General features: G+C 36.1%; 1 protein-coding gene across 1 annotated transcript in view; it reads left to right on the forward strand.

The window, feature by feature from the left end:
- The first annotated feature begins 846 nt into the window (after window positions 1-846).
- The window catches only part of LOC122514119 (zinc finger protein GLI3), an 81,988-nt gene continuing 54,988 nt past the window's right edge, over window positions 847-27,846 (forward strand). Inside the window, 1 exon segment of the mRNA XM_043630779.1 lies at window positions 847-1,923. Coding sequence (XP_043486714.1) covers window positions 1,661-1,923 — 263 coding nt within the window. The 5' untranslated portion in view covers window positions 847-1,660.

Raw genomic sequence — 27,846 nt, forward strand, 5'->3', positions numbered from 1 at the left:
CCATTCAATTAGGTGGAAATAAATTGAATCTCGGGGGAAAAGAAGAAAACATTTCGAATAGGTTCTTTTAGTCAATGTTCAAAAGCTACTTTGAAATCATTGAATGGTTGAACTCGTCAAAAGGGATAAATTTTGTCAAGGCAGGATCTATCTATCCATCTATCCATCTATTAGATGCCTTTCGGCGATCCGTCTTTCATCGAGCACCCTGGTAGTCCCTTCTAACATTCTCTCTGTTCCGCAAAGCTTCCAGTTCAGTGCAGAAACGAAGAAGGAAGAAGGGAGAGGTTCGAAAGGATGCTGGAGAAGGTGGGAGTCAGGGACGGCTAGTGCTAGTTGAGTTGTCGAGCTGACACGCGTTCTCCTACCTCGTCTTTCTCCTCTGCTTTCTATGTCCTAAGTTTCACCTTTATAGGGCTGGTACTACCATAGTACACATATATATATACATCTTTCTCTCTCATTTTCCCCTCCACCCGATCATTCCGTCTTTTTCTTGTTTGCATCCGCCCTCCCCCCTCCACCATCTAACCAACTTCTTTTTCTCATCTCTTCTCTCTCTCTCTCTGTCACTGGCTCTGTCTCTTTTTCTCTTTCCTTCGTTTCTCTGTTCTGAACAGAGCCGAAGATTCTCCCTCTCCTTCTTATTTGAAGTTTTCCTCTCTGCGTTCTCGGTCTCTGTTGCACGCCCATCTACGATCACACAGCAGCCACTGCTGCACGCCCGACCTCTCCTCTCTCTCTCTTTTTCTGCTGTTGGTGGTGGTGGCGATGGTGGTGGTGATGATGGTGGTGGTGGTGGTGGTGGTGGTGGTGGTGGGCACTCAGTATCGCCATACCCGCCAAAGCACGAGCACCGTGACAGGCCTTATACACGTTCGTCTTTCATAGTTCGACGGAAAACTATTCTACGACACGTGTCCTTTTAATCATACGATGATCGGTCCAACGCGTTAACAAAAATATCACAAATACCGCAAGATTTGTCTTGGAACTTGACGATAATCACGGTGATGGGTAACTACACAAGTGTTTACGTTTACACGGATTTAAAGCTAACCATCGAGATTTTTATTCGTCCAATGGAAAGGTGACAAATCGTGATATCAATTTTAATGAATACGATTAAATGTGACGTAAGAATATGAACGGTAGAACCGATTGGTGGAGGAACTTATAGAAGAAGATCCGTTCAGTTGACTGGTTTATTAATTTAGTGACAGTGAGAGTAAACAGTGCAGTGTTTGTCGATCGTTATTCGTGGAGTGTAAAGATTAAATAAACGTAAGGAAAATAAATCGTATTATTTAATTGGATCCTGGATTATAATTAAAAGGACACACATATCTCTCTGTACGTTATATTCTTCAACGTTAATTGAAAGAATTAGTCGAGAGTTTACCGACGGGAAACGATCCTAGGGATGTACATATAAAAACTCCTCGTCCTATATATTTGGATCGTCCGAAAAGAATTTTATCAAAGATTGGGCTATGATCGATCGGTACTGTCAACCTGGCACACGCGGTGCCCCTGATCAAGATTTATCTTGATCCTGGACAACAAAGGAAACAAATTTCTTGCACATCATTTTACCTTGACAGCAGTAACAGCAGCCTCATCTGCGGTAGCAGCAGCGGTAGCTGCATCGGACGACAAAATGCCAGAGAAAGAAGTGGCCTATCATCAAGAAGCTTTTTCTTTGCTACCACCGCCACCCCCACCGCATCATCCCCATTCGGCATTTCACGCGGCTTTTCACCCCCATCCGCATCCGCCACCTTTACCACCGTTTCTTCCGCATCACGGACCACCACCGCCAGCTCCGCACCCAGCCGCAGCGGCTGCTGCATGGGAACACCATGCGGCCGCTGCAGCCGCAGCCGCTGCAGCTGCAGCTTTCCACGTACCTCCGCATCATTCGTAAGATTTTATTCTTCTTTATTATTCGTTAATTGATACATTCAATTCGATCCTAAAATTATGTATTAGGTTGCGAACCAAAAATTCGTACTTTTTGTATATTAACATCTCCAAAGTAAATTTGACGAAAATAGAAAACAGTTCCATTATGCACTTTCAAAGTAAAGTTTTAACGCAATAAACGTAATTTTTTCGTTTACCCCGATATTATGAATTCCTTCTTCCAGGTATCGTTTTAAAATGTAATTAATATCTTTCCACGTAATATTTCTTGTCAATCTCTGTAAAAATATCGAACGTTACATTTTTAACGAGTAGAAATAATTGTCGGTGTTAAGTTTATTTTATCGTTCAGTCAGATGTTTTCCTAACGTCTCTATCGAGTTAATTAAGGTCTATCTTTCTTTCTCTCTTTTTCTTTATCCTCCGCTTATACGTTTCTCCAGAACATGTCACGCGACTGAAAACGACGAGATTGTACTTTTCGAGGCGAGAAACTAGCACCAGTAAGTAAACTGGTAATTCTCAACGCGAATGACGTGACAATAATTAGATGGTTTGAAGCGTTGTTTTCTTCTCTCGTGGCCGATACGCATGACGCGTTTTAAATTGATCGTGTCGTTGATTTCACTTGAAGAAAATAAGGCTATTTAACTTTGACGTGGTAACGTCAACCGAATCGACGTTTAAGCATTACTAAATTTCTATCTTACTTAACTTTATTTTTGTCATTAAAAATTTGATTAATTACTTATCGGTAAACGTATTTACGAGTGTTTTTTATTTTCTTTTTAATTCTTATAATAATTTTATTAATTTATATCTTTCATAAATGTTTGTTTTCTCCGTATAATATAATTTTGTAAGAAAAGAAATAATTAAATATATAAAAAGTACATATAAATATTTAAAAATATATATTTAATGGTTTATACAAATAAATTATAAACCATTGATTTTGATTGATTTTAATTAAAAGCGTTTAAATCATTTTAAAACTGTCGTAAAACTTGTAATTCAAATTGTATTCTTGTCTTTCATCGAGCGTCGGCACGTCGCGTTAGCGAGAGTCGCAAAGTTTCACGATGGAGGAGAATAAATAGATGGGAAGTTATTGAAAATAAAACGAAGGAGAGAAAGAGAAAGAAGAAATAGAAAAAAGGGAAAAGGAATTTCAAACGTGTGCATCCTTCTCGTTGTCGTTGCTTGAAAATCTAATTCACGACGAAAGATACGTTTTACGGGAAACGGAAAGTAAATGTGTATGTGTGTGTGTGTGTGTGTGAGAGAGAAAGAAATAGAGAGATGAGGGAGAATGATCTTTCTTTCTTCGTCTGTAATTCGGTTGTAAAACGTTGTAAACTTACCCCAAGTTATGTGACACGTTGGACAAGTGGCGCGTGCGAACAAACGCGGCCCACCTTTACTCTGAAAAGCAACGATGATTATGCTCGTCAGGCACACGTCGCTTATAGTATTTAAACTTGTATATACAGAAACGCGAAATTCTCTTTTTAGAAAATTTTTATCATTACGTTCGGTCTTATTTAGTACCGTCGCAACAAAAAATCGATTCTAACAATTTCATCATTTTGATTATTAGATTTTTTTGATCGATCCTTTTTTATGCAATTTACTATTACGGATCATTATATTATTTGAAATTGTATTTATACGTTGTTGCGGTCTCTTAAAATTGTCATCCTGTTGAAGTCTACGGGAATAAAGAAACTGCAACGGCAGGCTTAAAATTTGTAGCAGGCGACGGACGCCACTGCCCTTCTTTCTTCTCTTCTTTATCTTTATTACACTCTCTTTCTTTCTCTCTTTATTTAGCAATAGATTATATATTTTCATCTGTTTTCAAGAAGAAGTTAATAATATATATTTTCTCTATTTGATGACTTTGTTTTTGTATACCATTTGGAAGATATAATCAACGTATAAACTACACCGAGCATGAACGCATTATTCATGCGGTACAGTTTATAATCATTATAGTTCTTCCATGTTTTTAGATAGTCTTAATAATTCTCGTGGTCTCTTCTTTGAATGGAATTTATGAAATTAACGGTCAGGTCGGTCGTAACTTTTTGTTATTTCTCTCTCTCTCTCGAAGGTTCGAATATGAAATTGTTTGATTTAGAACGAATGGATATTCTATATAAGTCGGAGAGAAAAATGATTCGGCGAATGGAGATGCAAAGAATAGATTAAGAATTCTCTAAGGGTTGCGTTCTCGCGTTTACGAACACGGGATAGTTGGTAATCATTCGTAATTTGTACGCGTGCCATGTGATGGTGTCTCGCGCTGAGACTGGAAAAATAGTTTCCCACGTTATAAACGATCTTCCGTTTACGTTCTACGCGTTACGTATTAAATTAACGAGAAGATTCTCGTAGCCATTTAGAAAATGCTGGAGAATGCTGAATCCTGACTTCTGTTCGCGCATTCATTCAATTTATTTATTCAAAGGTTTTATATTTAATCGGTACGATAGAGGTAATAATAAATTTTTTATTTTATTTTTACAAATTATTTTACAATTATTTTTACAAATAATATATATTTTTTTATTTTTAGAATTATTTTACAATTATTTATACAAATAATATATATATTTTTATTTTTAGAATTATTTATTACAAATTATTTTGTTAGAAATATTGTCGTGGTAAAATTGAAAATCACGTATTTATTTTTTGTTTTTTCTTTTTTGGTAAAAGTTTATTTTTAAATGGTCGCATTAACAATGGAATCATTAGCGATCACTTTTATTATATAAGTTTCGATAATATAATTATCCGATGATTAAACAATACACGGTTAATCGTTTTACACAAATTTCAGTAAATTTATTTCTTTAAAAAAGTGTAATACGTTTTGGATGTTGTTACTTTTATTCAAATTACTTCGTAGGTCTTCTTTAATTCAATTTTGATTATTATTGCTAATTTATTTAGTGCAATAAAATAGAATATGTTCGATGTTGTTTGGAGTATTGTAAGTTTCACACTTGAGTGATGTTTGATTAGTGAGTAAATAATATATCTATATTGAATATTGGGGAAAAATGAAATTTGAGGTTAGATAGAAATTTTGGATTTATTAATTAGATAATTTTTGTTCAATTATTTATTTGAGATTTAAACGAAGAAGATACAAGAAAGAAGGTAAATAATACATCTATATTGAATATTGGGGAAAAATCAAATTTTAGGTTCAACAGTTAGATAGAAATTTTGAATTTATTAATTAGATAATTTTTATTAATTATCCATTTGAGATTTAAACGAGAAGAAGATACAAGAAAGAAGACGATCGACCGAGTGGTGACCCGGTTGTCTCTCGGAATTTTTATAATCGCCATACCAGTTGTGTGCCCCACGCACTCTTGGACTCCTTGTGGGAGGAAATTCTTGTCCCAACGCAAGAGAACAAGGACGCGAACCCAGTACAACGAACGCAAACGAATATAACTCGCTCCATTTATGATATTCTTTTACGTTTTATTGAATCCAAAAGAAAAGGGTTCTCAAAACTTGTCGAGTAGAGATGCGGGCTCTACTTGGTATTTTACGCTTTGAAAAGAGATTATAGAAAGAATTTTTTGGAGCAGGTAGTGAAACAAATTCGTTTTCACGGGTTTGGGTAAAGAAGAATATGAAATAGTCTTGGAACTTCGTTACGCTTGTTTAAAAAGTGTTGACAGTGAATGAAAGCATTGATAAATATAAATATATTATTGTATATATTAATATAAATATAAATATTATAAAATAATATATAAGCATTAGTATGGTGTATCGAAGTAAAAATGTTTTTATTTATGAATCGAGTAACCCTATAATTTCGATATAAATTTTCAATTTTAAAGGGAAGATATATGTATGTATACCATATCTGGATGATTGAATCTCTCAGTAAACATTCTCTCACCATCTGTAATAGGTACAAGCATAAAAATTACTGAACACTTCATCCAACGTGGTTAAAGCTGGTAGCTGATTTGTCAGTCGATGAAAGATATTGGAAGGCGTTACCGGCAGGAGCTTGTCGAAGGAAGACGTCTACTCTCTTAGCTTCCTCTTTCCTGACTCTCTTATATCCTGACTCTCTTATTTCCTTTTATTCTCAGCTCTTTCACCTACGAACAGTCAGCCAAGAAGGCCCCTGACCACGACGATACCGAGTGCATACGCGATTTATCATTGGCGTGGTCATCCATTGATAAATTCCACGCACGCATTCATAACGGCCATAGAAAGGTCAAGTCCGTCTTGTATTCTTGAGTCACGTGATAGCCAAGCGGGATACGATACGTCCAGATAACGCATTCGAGAAAAACCATTTCTTGTTTACCTTCCTAACTCGAGGAAATACAATTTGTTGCTTTCTTTTTCTCTTATCTTTTTTTTATTAATTTTTATATTTTTTTTTTTACCGACCATTTCTTTATTCGTGAAATATTATTTACTATGATATATTTACTATTTTTTAATAATTACCAATAATATTTTATTAGTCGTAAGATATTATTTATTAAGCATTTTATTGTTTACCTTCCTCACTCGAGGAAATGCAATTTGCTGCTTTCTTTTTCTTATCTTTTTTTATATATTTATTTTTGTTTGTATTTTTTTTTATTAAATATTGTAATATACGTATTATACGTATTTCTTCTTTAATCGTAAGTATTATTTACAGGATTTGAAGAGTAAATTTATAATATCATCCTACGATCTAAAGATATATAATAATAAATTCTCTCGATTGTTGTTTATTATTAGGATGTGTGTGTATGTATGTGTGTGTGTGAATCAAAAATTCGTGCATTTATTGTATTGAAACTTTATTATGAAATTGCATAATGGATTGTTTTTTGTAAAATGTATTTTGCAAATGTTAATAAACAAAAAATCGCGCGAACTTTTAGTTCATCCTAATATTTTTAATGTGTGAATCTTCGAGAAGAATTTATTATTCGATTATATTTAAATTTAAATAACTATAATATATATATAATTTATATTAAGTTTAAATAATAATAATTTAAGTTTAATAACGTTGAAAGAAAAATATAAGACAGAACTCGCGTTAATTAATTACTTTGGACATTTCTATAGGTTAAGATAACCCAATTCGAATTGATATGATAAATATTTTCGTTGATGAATATATCCAGCCCATTTGATGATATTTATCGTTGAAAGTAATCAAGCTGCGAAAAGCAATCTCGGTTTACGATAACGCAGATTGGATCTCTTAATGAGACAATAAGACGATGATACTGACCGATAAGACTCTAACGTACTCGTTGCGTTATATTACAGCTAGCGGACTTTTTAAACTCATTTGTAATATCGTTTACCGACTTTAATAAACACAAGTGTTTATCAATCGTATTTTTTCTTTTGATCGACCGAAACCAATGAGATTATTCGTAGAAAGGATACGTGATATGTATACATAGGAACATCGTTATTAATAACAAATATTATCGCTAAGAAAAAAAAAGAAAAGAAATAAAGAAACGTGATTTACGATCGTCGCGAAAGTGCGATAGACTTCTCATCTCTGAACAAGAATGAAAATATCGAACGGATTGACTTAAACGAAAGATTTATTATCTCTCTTACCGTAGACATATGAATAAAATCAATCAAATCGATCTCACATTTTTTTTTCTCTTTTTTTCTTTTTGTTTCTTTTCTTCCACGTATACCTATAGTTTTTTTCTTATATTTTCTAGATTTTTATTTTCTATCGAGATATACAAATGAATAAATAACTCGAATTGTGCGTGTGCGTGTGTGTGTGTGTGTGTTTTTCTTTCTACAAAATTAACTGCACACCAATCAATCAATTATTCCGAAACATTTCAATTACGCGATAAATAAACTATACGCGAAAACATGTTTGCAGTATTTCTTTTCATTGTATTTTTTTTTTGTATTCAACTCTGTCGAAGATATATATATATATATTGTATGTATCAGGATACGTACACCTTATATATACCTAGAATGGTAAAACCACGTCAAAAGAAGTTATTTCAGTGTGTCGATAAAGTATGGAAGTTTATTAACTCACGATGTTGTGAGTGACTCATAGAGACGTTTTATATAAGGTAAGATCGAAGATATCTTGGAAGAAAGAAGCGTATCGAGCCCGTTCGAGGTTGAGACGGTAAGAAAACGATGATGAGCGGCTTCCCTGAGATAACAACACCTATCTTTCTCTCTCTTTTTCATACACGCATACTCCCATTGAGATTTTTTCTTCTTCTCTCTCTCTCTCTCTCACTCTCTTTTCGAGAGTAAAAAGAAGGGCGTAGGAGAAAAGGGCCCCACGAAAACATGCCACACGAAGAAGAAGAAGATGAAGAAGATGAAGAAGAAGAAGATGATGATGAAGAAGACTGCACATGGAATCGTTTCCCTTCTTTTCATCCTCCTTCTGCAAACTCCAACAACGTTAATACCGTTGGTTGAAGAGAGATAGAGAGAGGGTGAGAAGGGGTAGAGGAGAGGAACGAAACACGCTCGGGTGCATAAACAGCCGTAGCAGTGTCGAGGAAGGAAGCTCGCTTAGCTCACATAAAATCTCATAATGCTCTTGTCCAAACAAACGCACGGTGGCAGTGTTATGGCGTTCGAAAATTTACCACTCCGAAATGTTCTGGAGAGGAGTAGCCTTCGGACGTATTAGTAGAACCGAAACTTTCTAACATAAGTATTCAACGTGACTTTTTTTTAATCTTTTTTTTTGTCCTTCCTCGCGAATTTATATCCTTCCATTATGGGTATAAGGTATAGGTGGTTTGTACAAACGAAGTTACACGTTAGAAGGGGTACTTGTTAGGACAAAAAATATCAATAGGAGGGATTAATATGGGATAACAAATTATGGAAAAAATTGTATTCGTTAAAATGTAATAAGGAGATGATTTAGAAATGATAGAAAGCACGTTCACTGTGGATTAATAGAAACCGATCAATTTGAACACCAACGCATCTGTCATAATTAGAATGATTGACAAGTTTAATGAAACGTTATTATATTGAATACATTAAGAAAACTTACTTGAAAATTAATCTTTTGAACTTTTTTCTTTTATTTTTTTTTTTTGTTTTTTTTTTTTTATTCGTTAGAAAGTATTCTTTATCCTTTTAGAAAGAGACTGTTCGTATAAAAATATTCTTCAATATCTGTTTGTTTGGGAAATTGATTTTACAAAACGATTGACAAATCGTATCGAACGTGATTATTTGTTCGAAAGGTGTTATGAAGATGTACGCGTAAACGAACACTTTCTATTTTTACAAACGTCCCATTTTCATTACGAGAAAATCTTCAATTATCTATCTTTGAAATATTTTCTCTATAAATATATATACAAAAAAGGTTATAAAATTAGTTCTTAGAAAGAAGCTATTCTCAAAAGAGATAGTCAGTCCTGTTCGGTATTTCCTTAGAAAATCGATTTCCTGTCGTTCATGGATTACAAGTACCACGAAGGATTTTCAAGAAAAGCATTCGCCTCTTCTTCGAGAAATCGAGCAATCGGAAGCGAGCGAGTTTTTCCCTCAGAGTTCCACTTCGTGTTTTGCCGCTCACCACAAAGCGCTAATTGAGCCATTAAGTCCGGACTTTAATCTTCGGTTCTCTTCACTTCTCTTCACTGCTCTTCTCTTCGAGGCTAACTCTCTTATTCTTTCTTGGAAAGGTTCGAAGAATTCGAATCCGATAATACCTTCTTGCGGTGCCTGCGGAACTCGATTACAGAATCGAGTCCAATATTTTTCATCTTTTCGTGACCACACGGTCCTAAATTCTCGAAACTGTTTGCTAATAACCAGACCTGACTCGATATTTTTATTTTTATTTTATTTTATTTTATATATCTTTTTTTTCTTATTTATTTATTCACATTTTCTCGATTAACAAGATGATTCCATGGAATTTAGCGTATAATCAAGAAATTCATAATTAGTTGAGATATGAGATAGAAAAGAACAAAGGATGTGGCTAACCAAATGCCAGAGCACAAATGGCAAAAAAGATTCCGGAGTCCTAACATCTTTATAGACTCGATGTTTTTTTCCATAGCTTGCTTATTGCTTTGATTTATTGCCTTTGCGCTCTCCTTCGCCAAATCTATTCATCCTTCTAGCTAATTTTTTTCTCATACCTGTTTAGAATCCCTACATTTTTGACCGCTCACTTTTATCCTTTATATTTATTTTTTATTCTTTATTTTCTTTCTTTTTTTCTCTCCAAAGATTATATATTATATTTCAACGCGGATATTATTACATTTTGCAATTGTACAATTGGAATTTCTTTTGCAGAGAAATTCTCGGCGTATTCATTTTAGTTTCGCTTTGGTAACGTTGTGAAACGAGCTTTAAAGGTATCGAGATGCGTAGCAGCGTGCGATGGGCGTGCATCCGATTAACTTGGTAACTCAATCCTTTCGTTTAAGACCTAGCCGTTTACTAGTTTTACGTCTAGATCGTTTCGTCCTTCCATAGGTAACGTGGATCAAAATCAATATAATATATCGTTCAAATAGTTCATATCGTTTTTATTGCGCATAAAACTATATGAAGTTTATTAATATGGAATAATCATGCATGCATTTTCTTGTTATAAAGTTTACAAGAATATGTTCATTTTTCTTGATATTTATTTTCTTCTTTACCGAAACGAAAATACTTGTCTTTCGACGAGTCATTTGTATTTCTCTCTCTCTCTCTCTCTCACACCTTTATACTTTTTTTTCTTATTTTCATTTGATTTTGTCTCTGAATTTTATTTGAAAAAGTTGAATCGTTTTTAATTTTCTCGGGGAATATGAAATATGGTTGGTGCCTGCGCCACTGTCCACCCACAAGATGCATATATAGAATTATTGCGTACCTACCTGCGCGTTCGCGTTCATCTTGCGTGTTCGCGTATATTAAGTCTTGAGTGTGCGAAAGAAGAAGGAAGGCGTGTACGTGCAAGGATGGACGACGACTTTGTTGGACTCGTGCGGCCCACGCACGAGACTCGGATTATAGAAATGTTCTCGGATGGGTTACACTTGATTCCCAAGTCGACCGTAATTCCGTGCGTTCTTTCTCCGAGCCAACGAAACACGTTCCTTAACTTTGCTGAGATTTCGTTGAGATTTCCTTGAGATCGATGACACACGTTTACACACACAAGAATAGATGACACAATATATGTATCATCTATTTCTTTTTTACTACCGTTTGATATAAATAAACATTTGTCGGTATTTATAATAAGGATAGGATTGTATCCTCGATTTTAAATGTTTACATATTGACAAAAAAGAAAAAGCGAGCAAAATATTTAACTTGACATAATAAGTAGTTGCATAAAAATTACACGGAGTAAACCAGTTGCGAATAATACGAACATTAAATAAGATAAGTTACTTTTTTTAATTACTCATAAATCGATGGCCGATTTCTACTTTAATTTGATATTTTTCTATCGATTTATATTATTTGGCGTTTATCATAACACGAAACACGAGGAGCAAAACAACTTGTATGCTGAGATAACTTAGATCAAAGAGAGAACAGAGTTGGAAAGGTCCACTACTCAAACTGTTGGTCAAAGAAACACTGTGCCACGTGGACTGAGGTTCCTCTTAATCGAAAAAGTAAACGGTTCTTCTCGAGTGCAAACGAAAGATTACGTCGCTACGTTTGCGGACCTTTTTACACGGAGGCTGCAGTATTTGATAATGTCCTTGTTGTATGTGTTTATCTTACCTTTCGTAAACTTGGTAAACGAAACTCCGGTTTGAAATGCACACTTTGTTTAACGTTGTTTCAAACGAATCCTTTTGTTGTTTCATATAACACTCGTTATTTGCTATTTTATTATTTCTTCGCAGTCATAAGTGAGAGGACAAGTAATTTCATTTATGTTGATCTATTCATACAATATAATAATTAAAATGAAAAGAATGTTATCGCTAGAAAATGTCTGTTATCGTTAGAAAAGGAACGAGTAGCCTATTATCAAGCTAAAACCATCGAATTTAGTGATTTAGAGGAGGGAGTCTTTACTCTTTTAACAGAGTATCTTGGTAAAGGGTCGAAGTGAAGGGTCGAACAGAGAGAAAGAGAGAAAGGAGTAGAAGATAAACGTGAAGGTATATCCACGGTAGGATGATCTCGGAGGTAAGAGGCCAAACGAAGAAGAAGAGAACTTCTGGAAGAAGAAGAAGAAGAAGAAGAAGATGGAGAAGGAGGAGGAGGGATGAAACGAAGCGGAACACGACGGGAGAGGGTGGAAGAAAGAGAGAGAGAGAGAGATAAAGAGATAGAAAGAGTGCAGTGAGCTGTCCAGATCGATGATGCATGGTACCACCAAGTTGGTCGTGCTATTCCCTTGCAAACTTCATCTTCGGTGCAGCTGCTTGGTTATCTCTTCTTCGCGTATCCATTTTCTTATGTTCTCTCTCCCTCTCTCTCTCTCTCTCTTTCGTTCTATCTATTTTTTAATATTTTTTTCTTACTCTTAAACATTTTTGATGATACAAAGTACATCTCGAAGAGCTTTCCACCTACGTTTAGTACATAGTACTTATATTTATATACGTACATCAGTCAAAAAGCTTTTCTCGACTCTAAGTAATATCTATCTTCTGAAATTCTTCTACCTTACCTTGAAAACGTTCCATTGTTGTGTCTACTATATTCACGTCCTTGTATTCATGGAATATATCTCCGATAAGCGAAGATCGTCGAGAAGCGAAGCTGACTGGCTGTCTGAGTAAACCTAGGCACAAGCCTCCCTCTTCCTCTTTCTCTCTCTCTCTCTCTCTCTCTCTCTCTCTCTCTCTCTCCTTCTCTCGGATAAGATCACGGCATGGTCTCGAGTGGACGCCGGAGTTAAAGGATAATTTAGTAATTACGGCCAGATGCTTGCCTTGCGGGCCGCATCCACCACTTCCCCAACATTGCCGATCCCCTTCGATACATACATTATACGTTTATGTATATATACATATGTAGGTATCTTTTTAGTGCTCGTAAGTGTGCGTTTCGAATTATCTAGAGCTTAGGTTTATTCTCTCATCTCTTATTATTTGTATTATTTTTTTTTTCTCGTCGATATAAAAATCACGATTGTAGATATATATATATTATCTTCTTATCGTCACCAATTTATCTTAGGTTAGATTTTGGTCAATTTATTTTCAAAGTTTTGCGATCTCTGTGATCATGCACCGAGGAATATTCATCCTATGTTTTGATTAAATGGAAAAAACATTTCTTTCACTGTTTTCTATTTTTCTTTTTCTTTGTTTTTAATAATTGTACATATTTCGAAGTATCATCAACATCATCATCATCGTCATCATCAGCGAAGTAATTAACATAGCAACGTAACATGGGTAGAGATAGTCTTTGAACAGTGGTTGTACGATGAATAAGAATATTTACAATTAGAAATAGAAGTAGTAGAGGTAGTAGTAGAGGAAGAAGAAGAATAAGAATAAGAATAAGAATAAGAAGAAGAAAAGGAAGTCGCGAGAGTGCCGCCTATGGCGTTCGTAATCCCTGTCCACGCGTGTACACGCACGCGCGTGTGAGAGAGTAGAATTGTACATGGCGTGGTACGCTTGTGAAAGAGGGAAAGAGAAAGATAGAACCGCGAGAGCAACCGAGGTACATGCATACAACTCAAAGGCGGTGCTCACCACGGAGATCGGGAGAGTATATACTGTTCGAGTTCTTCTTTGTCTCACGCAAACATACAAACAGACAGGAGAGCAAAAGAGAGAGAGAGAGAGAGAGAGAGAGAGAGAGAGAATCCGCGAAATATTTTCGTGCTCTCCTTCACCCTCTTATTCTTTCCTCTCTCTCTCTCTCTCTCTTTCCCCACTTTTCTCTACCTTTTTCTTCCTTCCACAGTATATCTTTCTATTTCTCCGTCTTTCTTTCTTTCCTCATCCCACCCTCTCTCCTTACGTCTCTTTCTTGAAATCTCTTCGTAGTCCCTTTTCACCCTTCCTCCTTTTGTCTCTTTCCATCTTCCTCTCTTCTTTCCGTACACCGCCCAATCTCTTTCTCTCTTTATAACACATACAGACGAAATCACTACTTACACAAAATCTCTCTTAGTGTACTCTTTCACCCTTCTCTCATCTTCTATCTCTTTTTCTATGCACATTACCTGTCTCTATCTTTCTTTCTTCGTCCCACCCTATTTCTCCCTTTCTTTCTCTCTCTCTCTCTCTCTCCCTCCCTTTCTGAACTACACACGCGCACTCCTACATATATACGTGTTGGCGTTTCTCTGTCCTCGTCAGACACCCCTACCTTTCTTCGTCTACCTTCTTCCTTCGTTCTTCATACAGAGTCCGAACCCTTTCCCTTCTTTCAACTGGCTCGTATTCTCGCACACGCAACGCTATTTCGTTCTCTGTTCGATTCATTGCCCACCGGAGATGATGCATCGCCTCGTACGTCTCGATTGAGACTCTCCACCTTTCTCTCTCTCTCTCTCTCCCTCTCATTTTCTCTCCCGTCCGTTCGTCTGTCCGTCCGTCCGTCCGTTCGTCCGTTCATTCGTTCGTTCGTTCGTTCGTTCGTTCGTTCTCCGGACCTCTTTCATCCTACTCTTTCTCTCTCTCTCCTTTCACTCCCTCTCTCTCTCCCTCTCCCTCTCGCGGTCTTAACAAACGCTGGATACAACTCAATCGCCGGTCACGATCTTTAAGGGGCTTTCACACGTAAAGATTCGTCCCGCGTTTCTCGCTGAATCGGTCCGTTCGATTCTTCGATTTATTCTCTCCACCCCACCCCTCCCCCTCGCCTCCCCCCTGCCGCGCTCTAATCCCATTCCTCCGAGCCCTGTTGTTTTTTGTCTTTCTCTTTTTTTCGCGTTTTAATTTTTATTTCTCTTTTGTTTTTATATTTCGTTTAACGAATTCTTCCCTAACTCGTTCACCACCCTACGCATTCGTTTGAGAAATTAATCGATCCTTTTTTCTTTCCTTTATTATATTTTGTTTTTAGATCATCCTCGATCCCCATATACACACACACACATACGTGCGCTCGCGCGCGCGCGTATATACATACACTCTGTTCCATTCTATATATATAAGTAGACATATTTGAAGTTCTTAAGTGTCATCGTCTCGTCGACTCTCTTATTCGATTTTAAATCGTCCCTTGTAAATCTTCCCTGGCAGATGGCGAACATCAAGGAACGCTCAGGACAGTTTCGCGTGGAAAATAATGCGTGGGGGTAGTCGAATTGCTTGATTTCTTCTAACGCAGAAAGAGGCGATGAAGGCGACGTGAAAAGGGAGAACGAGAGAGAGAGAGAGGGAGAGATAGAGAAAAAGTAAGAGAAAAAGATGAAGAGGAGATGACGTGGACGATGGATAGAGAACGGCCATTGGATATACGGGCCCTTCTCTCTTTGGCTGGCATTAGCGTTAACGCGACTTTCCAGGGGCATTAATCAGGATTAAAAAGGCCTTCTTCGGCGTTTCATGCTCGAAAAGGCGCACCAAGTCAAAGATTTTCACTACGTCTTCTTTACTTCTTTATTTTATTTCTTTCTATACTTTTTTCTCTTCTTTTTTCTTTTATTATCTTTCTCCTACCAACACTCGGCGCTACCAGCGCCGTTCGTTCATTTGTCAAATTGTGGGTGGCCTCGTTATTTTTTGTTGTCTTTGTTTTTTATCTTTCTTTTCGGTTACGTTTTATTTCTCATTGTAGTCGAAAAATGTTGACTAACATAACTTAAAATTCCCATTGCCCTTTTTGATTTTATTCCGTACGTATTTTTTATGGAAATTGTAAGAAGCTACGATATGCGTATAGTTTAGGAAGACATAAAAGATTCGATATTGTTTTCTCTCTTTCACCATAGAATCATTATGGCACAATGTTTGATCGCTCGCGAGAAGAAGCGAGCGGTCCTTTTATCACGCGGGGTTATCGGTCGCCCTCGACATTACCCATTAAAATGATTGCTTCGCTAATAATCAAGTTGCCTCGACAGCTATGCTCCCGTATATGTATATATATAGTGCATTTTCCTGTGAATGCAAAGTGTTTCGAAGAACGATCGATTGTAAATAAAAATATTATCCCCCTATTTTTTTATAGATCATTTTGATTTTTACGAACAACGATGGCTCGTTATTTGAAGTGATCGCGATACGACTCGGTTGAATCATTTTTATTGGATATACCAATTTGAAGTTATATATAATAGATATAGGTTTCTTTTATTTTTTTTCATAAAATGATTCGTAACTTATTAATATCCGTTTAACGTTAAGCGCAAAATTATTATAAAAAGATACAATTAGAGAATTGGAATAATTAGATAAAGCAAAATAATGTAGGAGAGAGTTATCGCAAACGCACTTTAGTTCGAGTGAATTCAATGAGAGTACTGTTGGCTTAGGGTTCATTGATATCGCTCAATTAATAAATTTAAATAGCCCGGCATATTTCCAAGGCGTCTTGTCGACGAGCAACGAGCCCGCCATAACTCGCGGCCGACGAACGTCGCCTTTCTTTCCTATGTTCTTCGTTATTTCGAGCTTGGAAATTGCCAAGTGTAAAGGAGAACCAAGACATCTCTTAGTCTCGTTAATTACGGACAATGGACGTCTTTATATTGTGTGTGATCGAATGTATTATCAAATTATATATATATATATATGACTATATGTATGACTGCAATAATGTCGATCGGATTTCACAGTTAGTTTTTCGAGATTCCTTATTTTTATGGGAAGAGCAAAATTAGTCAATGAGTCGACTATATATAATTCAAATTTTCTTTTCTTGAGAAGAAAAATATATATTATATATAATAATATATAATATAATAGTTATATATAATAATATTATATATATATAATATTATATGTGTATATTTAGTTATATATGTATTATAGTATATTACGTATGTATATATAAATATATTTGAAATCTTCAGTAAGTTGTAATTTAGAAGTTAAATACCATTAAGTATACTTAAGAGAATGTTCTATAATAAACGAGAAGTAGAGTCAATAAAGATTTCAATGAAAAGTCTAAAGTAAAATTTGGATTATGCAAATTATGCAGAAAAGCATTAGAAGAGAGAAATTCTCGCAGATGCGGCCAGATCTCGTTAGTAGAGAGTCAGTGCCGTACGAAACGGGTAGGTGCAAATAGGTCCATTAAGTCCAATGATGAGACATTCTTTGGCGCGCGCGCGCACGCTTGCGGTTGATGTAAATCGACCTTAATGGCTCGCATTAACCGCTTCAAGTTGGGTCGCCCTGCAACTGTGGAAGGCCTTATCGCAATAGAAATTCCGTACACCGGATGGTATAGCGTCTAGCGTTTTGAATACTAAACCTTTTGCACAAAGAGAAAGAGAGAAAGATTATACGATTATGCGAAAGAAATAGAATCGCGTATAAAAAATTAATTCTAATCTATCGCACAACCTTATCGGACGACCTTTAATTTCGTGCATTTTCTTCGTCTTAAAAACATCCGAAATATTTTCCAGGCTGCTATTTCTTTTATTTAACATTTTCTTTATTTTCATTTATATTAGATATCAATATTAAATATTATATAAATATTAAAAATTTTTATAATATTTATGTATGCCGATGATTATGATAATGGCGTAAGTTACATAATTACATAAATTTATGTCAAGATTAATTAAATAATGTAATAATTTTAATATAAAACAGAAAATGAATTTTTTCCACTTTTTTGACTTATTATTAGTTCACTATCATAATTACAGGCACATGTATTATAAGAAGTCAATAATATCAACAAATTGTGTGTGTCAACTAAATCATACTAATTTAATTGTTATTTTTGTTTCAGGTGAGTATCCGATCCCCCAATGTTTCTTTTGGCAGAACCTTTTCCCATTTACAAAGGTGGGTGACCGACTTGTTTATTCGTATTACGTGAAAAATACGAACGTAGTATAGTATATTTTTAGACGTCGATGCGCGACCAGAATAAAGGGAAGTCAGAAGGAAACGGAACGTGTCAGACATACGTGAGGGAGGAGTCATGTCACGTTCGATTAACTTCCTCGGGAAAGGATTTCTTTCGCGAAAAATACTTGGAAAAAAGAGGGTGTATACAGTTGTGACATTTTGGGATTTTTATTATTTTAAAAAATTTATCATCGTACGGTAGAGCATAATCAAAAGCATATCAATAAATTACTAATATTTTTTCAACAAACGATTGTAAATATTTTCTATGCTAATAAAGCTTATTATTATTATTATTATTATTATTATTATTATTATTGTCGATTAAGAAAAATTTCTGATATTTATTACGATTAAAAAAAAAAATAAAATAAAAATAAAAGTAACAATGATTTATTACAAAATTATAATAGAAACGTATAACGAAACGAAGGGTGGGAGAAAATATTAATAATGACAAATGTATATCAATTTTTGTTAAAAATCGTAATATAATAATGTTTATTTAAAAATTATTAGAAAAATTGTACGCAAGAGGATATATTATCCCCTATTTGCACATTTATCAAATTTTGCTAACGACCTTGATATCTGTTCTCGGTACTAAAGATTTAAATATCAAATAATTATTAAAATAAAAATAATTTTGATCTCGTGCTCTATTACACAGTTAAAAAAATTGAAATTCGAGTATATTTAAAGTTCCAAGAAAAGATAAAAAAGAAAGAAAAAGGGCTAAAAGGAAGAAGACATCTAAAAATCATCTCTCGATCATCTCGCATGAAAGATCTTCGAAAGTCGTTAAAAATGAGAGAAAAAAAAAACAAAAAAGAAAAAGAAAAAAGGAGAGAAAATAAAGAAAAAGAAAGTTACATCGTTCGCATACGTCGAAGTTGGCGATGTCCAGGACACACAACCCTGCGACGCGTCCCACCCTTCCTCTCCTTCCGGCCGATATAAATCGCTGGCGATATTTTAGCGTCGAAAGTCGACGCTTCGTTCTCCGGTTACGCGCGTACACAAAATTCACGTAGAAGAAGACGGCCAGAAGAAGGTTTTGACAGGAGAAAAAGAGAGCAGAACGTATAAAAGGTTTAGGGGGGGTGAAGAAGAGGGGGGAGGGCTGAGAGGGCAGAAGAACGAAAGGAATTAGAGGAAGACTTAGAGAGAAAGGGAGAGAGTGAACGTGGTAAAGGATTTGAACACGTTTAATTTCATGTCACAGTCGACGCATAAATAAAATGATGGGGAGGGGGTACCGTAAAAAATGTGTTTAAACTAATTTCGAGTTACTCGATCGAGAGAAAAATATGAAAATACGTACGCGTGTACGTTTTCACGGAGAATTTGAACGATCTAGGATTAAAAGAGATCGTAGAAAGGGATAGAAAGAAAGAAAGAAAGGAATAAAGAAAAGTAGAAAGAGAAGAAGAGCGAATCCGCGGGACCACGACGTAATGTCCCGAGTTGGCGCACCGAACGTTCCAATTATACGCGAGAAACGACCCGAAACAGGTTCCACGGCGGAACGTACACATAATTTCCCGCCCCGATGCCAATAAAGGAGCCTGGCTACGATTTTATAAGAGCCGCGCCTTCTTAACGCCTTTTTCTGTCTTTTGCTCCACGGGTTTCTCTCCTTATAAACTTTTTCCTTTCCCGCTTTCGAACCTGGAAGCCTTCTCTCTCTTTCGCTCTCTCTCTTTCTCTCTTTCTGTCGCAAGTTACAACTACAACCACCAGAACCACCATCACCTTCTTCTTCTTCTTTCTTTTTTGTTTTTTCTTTTTTCTCTTTTCTTTTTTGTTCTTTTTAACGCGTCGAATATCTCCCTCCCACTTATGCGTGTCTCTGACGAGTCTCACGCCGGCCACATAACAAGGAATTCTACGACTTTATGGTCGGTGGACCGACGGCAGCGGAGGGCCTTTTATTGGTCCTTTCCATCGGCCCGACTAATGGTTCTCTCGCTTTGCTCGGCAGCATCCCGAGCTGGTTCACCGACTTTAAACATTTGCGAACCCAGTCGGCCGACTTCTTCTTCTTCTTCTTCTTCTTCTCTTCATATCCTTTGCTTTTCCACCAAATTCGCGCGAACCTACTACGACGCGTCGTCGTGGTACTTCATTTTTCTTCAATAATTTCATATAAATTTCGCTAATAATAAGTATTAGGAGGATTTCTTCCTCTTTAGTTTCACATTTATTTCTTTTTTCTTTTTAGATTAGCGTGGTTTAACAAACTCGAAGATTGTTATCGATTAATTGTAATTATTGTTTATTGTGTTAGTATTTAATATAAGTGTCTTGATTCGAACGCATCAAATGAAGTATGAAAGAAGTGTGGTATAAGTGTGAATAGATTTTTTCTAGAATAAGTAGAGATACCGAATAGGAAAGTCAAAGTAAAAGCAGAAGCATATTGTCTAATATTGATGTTCAGTAAAACAAAATATATATATATTAATTAAATAATTAATATATCAACACATATAATTATAATGAAACATTATAAATCTAAAAATGAATTACAAATCAATTCTTATTCCTTCAAAAAAAAGAAAAATAATCGAAGAATATTGTTGAACAAAATAGAGATAGCGTTCCCCGAGCAATCGATATATGAAAAGGGGGATAAGTATGATCATCCGAACGATTTCCTTCCGTACGGCGCGTCGTAAACTCCCAATCGAGGTTTATCACGGTCGCGTATATAGAAGGAGAGAAGGCCAAACGAGTAGGTGTGTAGGCACGAGTTGCACGAGCGAGTCGTGAGTACAACATCATCCGGAGGAAGAAGACCTGGTCGCTCGGTCGGTGGGTTCTCCTTCTCGACCATTCGTATAATAAAGACGCGTTCTGCCGCTACTCGCCGATCGAAACCCCCTTCGTCGTCGCATACACGTGCGTACGAGCAAAGAGAAAGAGAAAGAGAAAGAGAAAGAGAAAGAGAGAGAGTGTGAGAGAGAGAGAGAACACTCGCGCGCGCGCGCGCAATCGAACGAGCGAACCCGACCACCACCAACTTTTTCTGTCTCTCTCATTTTCAGAGTGTTCACGACTTTGCCTTCTTTCTTTTTATCTCTCCCCTCTCTCTCTCTCTCTCTCTCTCTCATGCATACATATACACACACGCACAAGAAACACACACGCGCGCGAAGATAAGATTCTTTCTATTACCCCTTTCCCGTTTTCTCTCTCTCTCTCTCTCTTTCTCTTTCTCTTTAGAGAATCTTTTCTCTCTCTCTCTCTCTCTCTCTCTCTCTCTCTATCCTATAACGTCTCTTTCCGTTTGTCTTTCCTTCTCTTTCTCTCATTATCGTAGACGTGTGCGTATAAACGTTTCTATCTCTTTCTTTCCACTGCGAGAACTCTACTCTGTTACCCTAAAGGCCCGTCGCCTGCAGCGCGGGCATCTGAGGTATTTTTGAACCGGTCCACGACAGGAGGCTGCGCCAGGGCCGCACTTTTCTTCTCTATAATCCTCGAAAAATTTATTCTTACATCCAGAGAGACCGGTGACTTTTGTTTCGGTTCTTCTCGTTATATATATTTCTCCCTTAATATTCAACATTTTTTCACAACACTCGCGCGTGTTCCTTCGTTTCTTTCTTTGTTTCTTTGTTTTTTTATTTTTTTTTTTTTTTTTGGATCGAAATTTTGTTTAATTTTATTCACGTCGCAACGTTTCATAGATATGTTTATTGTAAATTTATTTAGATTATTCATATTCGTTTCTTCGGAATTTGCACGTGAATTCAGTTGACAGGTAGCATTCGATATGATCTAAACGAGTTAACTAGTAGAAGAAGAAGAACTTGAAACAAACGTGCTGCTATCCTATCGAAGTAAAGTTGTATGGATAACTCCAGGTATCTTAGCATCGATTTGCGAATGAATTATTGATCACTGTCATTGATCAAACGGACACTTTGCGTTTAAAGGCGATATACTTGGAGAGAATGCTATACGTGCAATATACTCTTCACACCTTTCATTACCAATTCTCCTTCATCTCTTTCTTGTTTAGCCATTTAACCGGTAGAGATTTTCATTCGATCGATTATGGTTTTACGAGGGAAATGTTTTATGATATTTTAAGCAGGAAACGGAAGGTTCGGAATATAAATTAATTAATAATTATAGAAAAGATATATAATATAATGATTATTTATGTTGAAATAAAAATTAGAAAAATAAATGTGTATATTTTTAATCGAGATAAGCGTTTATCCGTAAGTAGAATGAATTGATTTTTACGAGTTTACGTATCATTTTTGAATTTCTATACATTTACGCGTAAAAAGAGCATGGAATTAATTGAATTTAGAATGAGTTTTAAAATAAAAGATCGCGTAGAGAACCCCTTGTGCAACGATAGCACCACCCGACATCGCAGGTTTACGAGCAACAGGTGGCGGCATTACGTTTAAGAGTGATTTGGACGAAGGGTTTCACCGAACAGCCCTTACAACAACAACAACGTTGCTAACACAAGTCTCTTTGAAAAGTAGGAAGGAGTCCCTTAGATCCGATATTTCACCCTTTCTATACGTTCCTTTGACATGACAGGTTCCGACCTTTTATATATATGTACCATAGCTTTTCATAAAACTCGTCCTTGTTCGTTCATCCATGATCTTCGTAAGAATCACATTCTTGTCTTCTTTATGACGAATAACACCCTAATTATCATCGATTCTTCGCATCATTTTTCTGCCACGTCATTCAACGTGAATTCGCTAAAATATTTCATCTTTTTCTTTTGCCTTTTTTAAATCTTTCTTCGTTGGTGCAAAATAAATCGTTGTAAAAAGATAATTGTAATTGTTAAATTTCGATATTACAATTTTTCCCATGAAAATTGTTTTAAATATCTCGTCAAATTGTTTAACGTAAGATAAAAATATGTTCACGTTACATTTATATATGTATATATATTATATTATTATTATATATTATATATTTATATATATTAATTTTATATATATATATAGATAAAAAATTAATTGTTTTAATATTGAAATGAGATTAACACATTCGAAAGAGATTAAAATATCGGTCGTATTTCATTTATTATTTTGTTTAGAGAGATTCTCTGGTTCTTGTTTCGTATTATATATCCCGATAAAAGCAAGGAGTTCTTATTTCCTTTGGCTCTCTTTCTCCTCCTACTCGCATATATCTCCCCCATGGAGCATCGTCTTTCGTCATTGACGCCCTATGCCCCTTCGACCCCTTACCAATTCACTCCTCTTTCTCTCTTTCCGTCTCTCTCTCATATCACTCAGCTTTTGATACGAAATACTCGAACGTTAAGACTCAACAGGTGGTATCAGGGAGACGCAGAGGTGCAGAGTATCTCGTTTCAAGCCGCACACTGTTACTCAAGTAGTACGCACCCGCTGCGTGCAGTATAATAGTAATATTTCGAACACAAGTATCATATATTTGGTATTCATTCGCTTATGCGCGTTGACATCCCCGTTCCATATTTTTCTTTCCAACAACAAATTCTTATTTACTCAAATAAATCAAATTCTTCGAATGATTTTTAACAAACATCGGTTACTTTTCTCGCGGTATCAAACATTTTGTCGTAGGTCAGTTTTCGAAATTAAAAATTTCTATTTACTTTATTTATTTATTTCTTACTCCGCCCCTTTCGGGTTTGGAGGGTGTTCAAAATTTCAATTAAAAATATAGACAAAATTGTGTCATTAATCGACAATCCGTAACAGATTAATGAAAACGGTAAATCAAATGCGATAAAAGTACGATAGGAGGAAAAGAAAATAGGATGAAAAATATGATAGGGAAGGTTGAGCACCACTGGATATAATTATGACATCTAATTAGGTTTTTAGCCGTTGGCGGCTGGTTCGTCCTGCAGCAGCCATCCAGGTCTCGAGAGCCGCGCGCACACATGCACAAAGGGGACATAGATAGAGACGCACTTAAACACATCCAGGTATACACAGTCAAGGTCTTTTTTCCGTGAGGCCACTTTGGTTCTCCTCGTCGACTCCAGCTCGACCTCAGTTTCTCCCTCCATTGCTATAGCTCTATCCCTCCTCCACGATTACCACCACTGCCACCAGCACCAGCACCAGCACCAGCACCATCAGCCACCACCAACCTCCCTCTTCTTCCCATTTGGTTTCTCTCTGTAAAAGCTGGGAGCGTGCGCGCGCGCGCACTCGCGAGGATAGAGATTCCAGGCGAGTCCCTTTGTTTTGCCCGTTCTCCCCTTTTTGCCCTTAGACCGATTCAATCGGCTCCCGTATAAACTCCTGGACGCGGAGCCAACCTTTTTCGAGAAGTATATCGTGCGAGATCGAGTTTTCACGAGAGAAAGAGAGAGAGAGAGGGAGATAAAGAAACCTTCTTCTTCTATCTAATTATTTTATTCCCTCGAGCCTTTTACAAATTTTTTTCGGATAGACGTAAAGATCTGCTATTATATCCAAATGTTAGTTAGTATAATTCCTATTATACCCGATGATCTTTACTAACTCAATTAGTAAACTAATTTACTAATATCTGTGTGTATGATTCATTTCTCGTTGAAAAAAAAAATTAGAGATGGAAGAAAAGAGAGAGAGAGAGGGGGAGAGAATCGGTTGATAAAGAAACGAAAAAAGAAATAAAACAAACAAACAAAATAGAAAAAGAATAAAAGGGAAAGGGAGAAAATCAGAGATGAGAACTCTGGTGAGATTAGCATTGGAACGTGAAAAAGTCTCCTGTTAGATGGCGACGGTACCCGTTCTTTCCAAGACGTCATTAGGGCACGCCACGTGAAGTCGAGAGGCCTCGAGATCGGGACGCGATAAGGAGAGAACGCGCGAGAGGAGCAGCAGCAACAGCAACAGCAACAGCAGCGAGGTCCCTTCGAATGCTCTGAGAAGAAGGAGTAACTACAGAAGAAGAAGAAGAAGAAGAAGAAGAAGAAGAACACCAACAACAAGAAGAACAAGAAGAAGAAGAAGAAGAGGAACAGGAGGATGAGGATGAGGATGAGGATGAACAGGAGAAAGAGAATTGAGAAAGAAATAAAGAAAGGAAGAAGAAGGAGAAGAAGAAAGAAGAAGAAGAAGAGAAGAAGAGGGAGCTTGCTCGTCCTCAGTTGAGAGGGACCAAGAAAAGATGGTGGTGGAGAGAGAGTGACGCAGGGAGGAAGGAGACGACGACGACGACGACGACGACGACGACGACGACGACGACGACGAGGAGGAGGAGGAGGAGGAGGATGGAGGATACGAGACGAAGAGTGATTGAGCTGTAGTCGATCTTGCTGCCCTGTCGAAGTCTCGAACGTCTTGATGCCGAGTAGTCGAGGATCGAGTTTGCTCTCGATACGGGAAGACTTCTCTCCTCTCTTTCTCTCTCTCTCTCTCTCTCTCTTTCTTTCTTTCTTTCTTTCTTTCTTTCTGTCTCTTTCTCTCTCTTTCTATGTCTCCGTGATACTACAAATGTAACGACGTACGGTTACAACCCTTTTCCTCCTCCTCCTCCTCCTCCTCCTTCTCCTCTTCCACCTCCTCTCTTACCCTTCACTCCGTCATCGCATTTGATTGTGCGTGCCAGGAGTATATAAGATTTCATGAAATTCGAGAGTCTCTTTTACTTACTTTTTACCGTCTTCGCTAAAATGGGAACACTTTTTTCGGCAAAAGTTTCCTTTACCAAAAAAATTCACTCTCGTCATCTTCTTTCTTTTTTCTTTTCTTTTTTTCTTCCCAAACGAGCCAAAAGAAGAAGTATGTATAACTTTTAGAAATATCTCACGTTGTTTTCTAATTTCAAAGGAATTGTCCTTTTTTTTTGTAGAGGAGAATTCGGGAGAAAATATTTTTCCTTTTTTTTTTTGCTGAGGAGAATCAGGGAGAAAATATTGTTCCTTTCTTTCTTTTTTTGCAGAGGAGAATCAGGGAGAAAATATTCTTCCTTTTGTTTTTGTTTTTTGTTAATTTTCATTTGCATAGTTTTTTGGGGATCCTTGTGTATGATGCGCGAGCGTGTTGGTTAGGTATATCGATTAAGATGATTATATAGTTTGCCAATCGTTTAGTCAACATTGTTGATAATCATGATAATTTGATTGTTGCGTGAAAAAGTGGAATAAGGGAATGCTTCGAAGAAGAGATTGCCTCTTATAAAGCTCTTCGTTTACTACTTGTCTGTCTAACGACCGCCTTATCTACTTCGCCGATCAACACGCACGAAATCGATTACATTTCTCAGTCGGATCACGATGCGAGAGAGAGAGAGAGAGAGAGAGAGAGAGAGAGAGTGTGCAGCATTTCTTCGCGATATCGATACATTCGAAAGGATACTCTTTTTTGTTTTCTTTTCTTTTCTTCTTTTTTTTTTTTTCCACAAAGGACCTATTAATTTTGATTTTTTTTGACGATAAAGCGAAAAAAGATGAATAATTTTTTAACAGCAAATATAAATAGAAAAATATAAGAGATTATTACGAATATTAAGGGTGAATCCAAATTATTGCGTCGAAACTTTACTTTTCAAACTCTATAATAGATTGTTTTATTGTTTCATAAAATTTACTCAGGAAATGTTAATTAAAAAAAAACAAACTCACGAACTTTCGGTTCATCTTAATATTAACGAAATCTCGTATCGCAAGGTATCGGCGTATAATGAAACAATTATCAAAAAAAAAAAAAAAAAAAAAGAAAGTAAAGAAGGGAAAAGATAATTTTGGACGATTTCGCGTAATAATATCGAGAAAAAAAAAGATAAGAAAAAAGATAAGAAAGAGAGAATCTAACGGAATGAAAAGATTTTTTGTGTACGTCGAGAAGATTAAGTTGAGCATGAGTACACACGGCGTTTGATCGATCGCGATCGGCATTGTGGAGAATTAAACGTGAACACCCGGTACGCGATATATCGCTACACGGCGGGCACCTGCTAAGAAAGAAAACTCACGAAGGGGATACGATAAAGGGGGATGATTGTGATCTGAGAGCTCGAACGCGATAGAGCCATAGATCATCCGTGCACACACAGCCTGGACCCGACTTTGCTTCTCTTTCTCTCTCTCCTCCCTCTTTCTCTTCTTCCTTTTTCTCTTCCTTCCTTTTTTTTTCTTCTCTCCCTCTTTCTTTCTCTTCTCTCAGGTCCATCGGTGGAATATCACGATGCTTGGTGCAGGGTCGCATTCACAGCTTCTTGAACCTTATTTCGCTTGGATATTTCATACCGTCTTTATTCGCGACTAACGATAAATATACTTTGCCAGACTTATATTTATTTCCTTTTATTTATATTTTTTCACAACATTTCTTTTATCTAATATTTGAAATTCAATATTTCGGTACGTATATCCCCGCATCAATATGTTTATCTTAACGCAATCCTTTTTCTAAGATAAATACTGATTAAATGAGTAAAAGCTACTATTATATTGTATTATATGTAATTCATCAAATTATATTATGTAATATTATATTATATATACAATATTATACATATTACATATATATTTGTATATATATTATAGATATATAATTGTATATATATTACATATATACAATTATAAATACAATATTATAATTATATACATATAATATACATATACTTTATATTATGTAATTCATCAAAAATATGTGTTATCATTTTTCTAGTTCGTCAGACTGATATATATATTTCCTTATCAATAACATAACTCGTTAGAGGATAATCGATTAAATACGAACGTGTAATATACCTTAACGCAATCCTGTTTCTGTGATAAATACTGATCAAATGAATAAAAGCTAATACGATGTTATGTAATTAATAGAAAAATGTGATATAATTTTGTTCGTTTCACTAGATCGATACACATTTCCTTATCACGTAACACAGCTCGTTAGAGGGTAAT

Source organism: Polistes fuscatus, unplaced genomic scaffold (genome assembly GCF_010416935.1).
Source record: "Polistes fuscatus isolate 324 unplaced genomic scaffold, CU_Pfus_HIC Scaffold14, whole genome shotgun sequence".
NCBI classification, from domain to species: Eukaryota; Metazoa; Arthropoda; class Insecta; order Hymenoptera; family Vespidae; genus Polistes; species Polistes fuscatus.